Genomic DNA, 4,657 nt, shown 5'->3' with positions numbered 1-4,657 from the left:
TTGATGGATCTTTTTTTCGTGCAAACACTTTCTACCACAGGAAACCTCGGTTTATACTGTCTTATTTTTATCTCCATATCCTGTGTTTACTTAGAAATGAATTCCTTGCTGCCAGTTAGAGATACAAATAATGTTTGAATTACCGACAAGGTATTAGGATTATTTTTACTAAGTTGATTGAATTATATGTTAAACAAATCATAGATTTGAAACAATTAGAAAACCAAAATAATGTCAGGTAATTAGAAAGAGCTTATCGTTATCTACATTGGAACTACATCAAAGCACACAATTTATCTTCAACAATTAACCTTAATGAATCTCACACGTATCCTATTAATACCTGTATTTGCATCTCACACCTGTCCTTTTAATACCTGTATTTATGCAAAAAAATGATTCAAGAATTTTTTTCAGCTATTCCCTTAGATTGTAAGGATCTTTATGAAGATAGCAAGACAAGTTCTGGTGTGTATAACATTTACCCTGATTGTACCATTACCAGTTCTGTCCAGGCGTTCTGCGATATGACGACAATGGGCGGGGGATGGACGGTATGTAGTTCATTTCAGATTTAGAAGCACATAAGATTACTCACATTCAGTATTCTTGTTGTTTAAAAGATTGTAGAATTCAACACCATTGTTCCTACAATTGTTCAAAAAAGTGAATTGTATTGCTATAACTGTTTATTTTTAAAGGCAATTCAAAAACGAGTTACCGGATCCCTCAGTTTTGACAGGTACTGGACGGAATATAAAAATGGTTTCGGTTTACCAGAACAAGATTTCTGGGTTGGTAAGTGTACATACTTTCAAATAGGGACTTTCATTCACTTCAAAATAGACAACATTTCTTCATTGTTACAGATAAATGAATGGGAGTGTATCAAAGATATTATCTTTAAACTTGGAAATATGATTTTACAATTCTCTGTGATCGTGTCCGTTATTTCCCGATCATGACAAAGAGCACATGGCGGATGTGACCGGTCGGCAGGGGATGCTCACTCCTCCATAGCACCTGATCCCACCTCTGATGTTTTAGAGGTCCGTGCTTGCTCTTATTTTGTATTGTTTAAGGACTTTGATATTGAAAACTGTTCGTTATCTCAATATCCTTCATTGAAATCTTAAATCAAAAGGACAGGGAAAGGATAAAATCGCTCGAGGGTCTTTGAAAGACAACATATTTAACATCAATATTTACAGCTTAAAATAAATTGATTTTCTTTTTCATAAATGAATATTTGTATCTAAAGTATTTTTTTCTCTTGTAATGGATTTTCACTTGATTTAAAATATATCTTAATACAGGAAATGACTTTATCCATCTGTTAACTAAAGAAAACAACTCATCCTTGTATGTGTCCATCACTCTCCTGAATGGTACAACGCTGTATGAAATGTACGACCGATTCTCTGTGTCTGACGAAGCAGGGAAATATCAACTCTTTCTTGCAGGACCTGCCACGGGGACTTTAGGTAAGTGTATGCAACTTAATTTCTTAAAAAAATCATGTATCTTTAAATCCAAATATTAAGTTGTTGTATATAAAGTTAAAATACAATTTTTTTACTCTAATATTGTATAACGTTTTAATAAATCGTTTAGAAATTTCACGATATCATTTGTACATGTATGTAAAATTCACAATTTCCAAAGACATTTTATCAGTTATTGCTAGGTAGTTGATTTTTTTCTAAAAACACAGACGATCATGCTGTAAAATCAAATTTATTGGTAACTAGCATACGCAGTAGGTATCTTTGATCCGCCATAGTTGTTCGGGCTGTTTTCTTGAGAGTTTTTCATGATTAACATTTTTAGAGAGTTATCGATATCACAACATGTTCATGATAGCTTGATGTAAAAAAATAATGATTTGGAACCTTTACACTTTAACAATACCTAATTTATATTTTATTCCTTCTCCCTGCATCCTCAAAATGTCAAGGGTTTGTGATTTCAACATTTGTGTGGAGTTCGAGAAATCACAAACCCTTGACATTGTAAGGCTGCCTTCCCCTTAGTCACGCATTTAAACGCATATAGCATTAATATATTCTTATTTTTAACGCAAAAAAAACTCACGTATGTACCATTTCCCAGCAATAACACTTCTTTCAAAGAACAGCAAATTCTCAATTTAATGCCAATTTTTCTTTTTTAAACTTGTTTAATTTTCAAATTAAAAGGTTATCATTTTATTAAATATATTACGTAGTGTTGGCAAATTGGGCGATTTTTAGTAATCGGGTACTCACTCAATCTTCCGATCGAGTACCCGGTTACTCGGATAATTTGATAATATTCATATCTATCATTTATTGGTTTTTTATTCTTAACTTATCCTTAGTGATAAAATACATATATATTGTGAGTGAATGAACTTTATTTATAAACTTAAAGATACACTCGCAAGCAAAATCTTGAAAGAATTATGATATAGTAAGCAAACAATTAATTTCATCGTAAGAAAACTAAATATTTAATTAATGTTTCACGCTATTTTTTAAAGACGGTTCATCATCTTTTACTTTGCGATCCCTGATGTATATATCACGAACAAGGAGAATAATTATTTAGAAATTTGAAGTCACAAGCCCACAAGATAACTCCAATTCAAATGCTTTATCGCTTTATTGTAAATATGTTATGTAATATCCTCTTTGTACTATTTTATACAGTTTATGAGCATTAAGTCTTGTCTTGTCTAACTTACATTTTACAAGTATCGAATCAGATGTCCTCTTGAAATATTTCCAAGCTATACATGTATGTGTTGTTGATTTATTTAATGAGGTAGTTAAAACTCGGGTATAAAAAATTGTATTACCTGATGGCAATCAAAGCTATCAATTAAAAATGAAAAGTAATCAAAACAAATCGATCGTTTTAGTGACACATTAGATCATAAAGTCTAAGTGTAAAGAAAACTTGAGAAATGTTTATGTATACGCTCATTAACAAATTAACATTTCATTTTTTTGTTATCTACTATATAACATGCATTTTTATCCGAGTAACCGAATAACCGAGCAACCGAATAGCAGTTTTACTAACCGATACCAGCACCGTTCAACGTTTAACCAGTTAACATTTAATTATTACATCATAAGTATTAACACTAAGTTTTAGAAAAACTTGTACCGAGCTATGAATTGTTTGCGGTGAAAAGGAAACGATATATTTCCAATGTGAAAATTAAGCCTACTTTATGTTGCATCACATTTCATTTAACTGTAAAGACTTCAATGAAAATCAATAATTGAAAACAGTACATCATTTCTTAGCTTGTTATAATTCTGAATGATTTCCTGCGAATCACATTTAATACACTTTTGGGGTGTATTTAACTGGATCCTTTTTTCACAGGTCATTTTCATTTTCCAGTGACCCTTTTAAAAAATCATTTCTTTTATAAGTCAAACTTTAAAGTGTAACAAACAAAGTTTATTGATACATTAGAAAGGATGCTAAATGGGTTACACAAAGCATTGCATTTTGTTCTTAAGTAGATCGCCCTATCCAGCACCTAAAGTCGTCTATCTTAGAAGTACCTCAGTATTATGATTGAAAATTAGATTGAAAATATATAAATCCATTATCTCTGTAATTTGTTTGATTTTACAGGGGACAGTTTGTTAGACACTGGTTATTCTTGGACTGATCTGTCTTCGATATTCTTCACCATCCCAGACAGGGATATTGACAGATTGACTGGAGATAACTGTTGTGTCTGATATTTATATTGTTAAAATATTGTATTTCAGGAGACAGCATGTTAAGCTATAATCTGTCTGGGATGTTCTTCTCCACCCCGGACAGTGATAACGACAGATTGACTGGAGATGAATGTTGTATCTAATATTTATGTTGTTATAATATTGTATTTCAGGAGACAGCATGTTAAGCTATAATCTGTCTGGGATGTTCTTCTCCACCCCGGACAGAGATAATGACAGATTGACTGGAGATAACTGTTGTGTCTATTTATATTGTTATAGTATTGTATTTCAGGAGACAGCATGATAAGCTATAATCTGTCTGGGATGTTCTTCTCCACCCCGGACAGAGATAATGACAGATTGACTGGAGATAACTGTTGTGTCTATTTATATTGTTATAGTATTGTATTTCAGGAGACAGCATGTTAAGCTATAATCTGTCTGGGATTTTTTTCTCCACCCCGGACAGAGATAACGACTGGTCCCCTGGTAACTGTGCTGCTCACAGTAACATTAGGGGAGGGTGGTGGTTTAACTGGTGCCATTGGGCCTTCCTTAACGTTCAATGGTCCCCGGAGTACTGGGAAAGCCCATGGTATCCCACAGTACAGAATGGGACGTCGGTGAATGGAACCACCATGATGATAAAGCGATACTAGGTAAAACTCATTAAATCGTCTTAGCAAGTTGTTGGGTTTTTTTTGTATTTCATTTAATAATTTTTTTTCATATAGAAAAAAAAAATATGCTATTATACATATATCTGTGAAGTATTAATTTGATTTTTTTAACAGATGAAAGCTCATTCATGGATTATGCAAACCCTCAATAGACTATTTTAAATTATTTTTTTTAATATTTAACATCAAGTAACAAACATGAAAACAAAGATGTTTTCAGTAAAGGAAGGGTTGTTGAACTGTTCT

The 4,657-nt window shown here is 32.4% G+C and overlaps 1 protein-coding gene across 1 annotated transcript; it reads left to right on the top strand.

Moving 5' to 3' along the window:
• Nucleotides 1-231: 231 nt before the first annotated feature.
• On the top strand, nucleotides 232-4,390 carry LOC134234426 (fibroleukin-like). The gene is made up of 6 exons (XM_062716486.1): nucleotides 232-238; nucleotides 418-554; nucleotides 702-798; nucleotides 1,317-1,484; nucleotides 3,777-3,830; nucleotides 4,146-4,390. The coding sequence occupies exons 1-6, from the start codon at nucleotides 232-234 to the stop codon at nucleotides 4,388-4,390; spliced, it is 708 nt and encodes a 235-aa protein (XP_062572470.1).
• Nucleotides 4,391-4,657: the final 267 nt, after the last annotated feature.

This window comes from Saccostrea cucullata, unplaced genomic scaffold (assembly GCF_032062105.1).
Source record: "Saccostrea cucullata isolate Sc308-1 unplaced genomic scaffold, CSIRO_AGI_Scuc_v1 ctg6856, whole genome shotgun sequence".
Classification (NCBI taxonomy): Eukaryota; Metazoa; Mollusca; class Bivalvia; order Ostreida; family Ostreidae; genus Saccostrea; species Saccostrea cuccullata.
The sequence above is the reverse complement of the archived record's forward strand: the minus strand, read 5'-3'. Positions and strand labels throughout refer to the sequence as shown.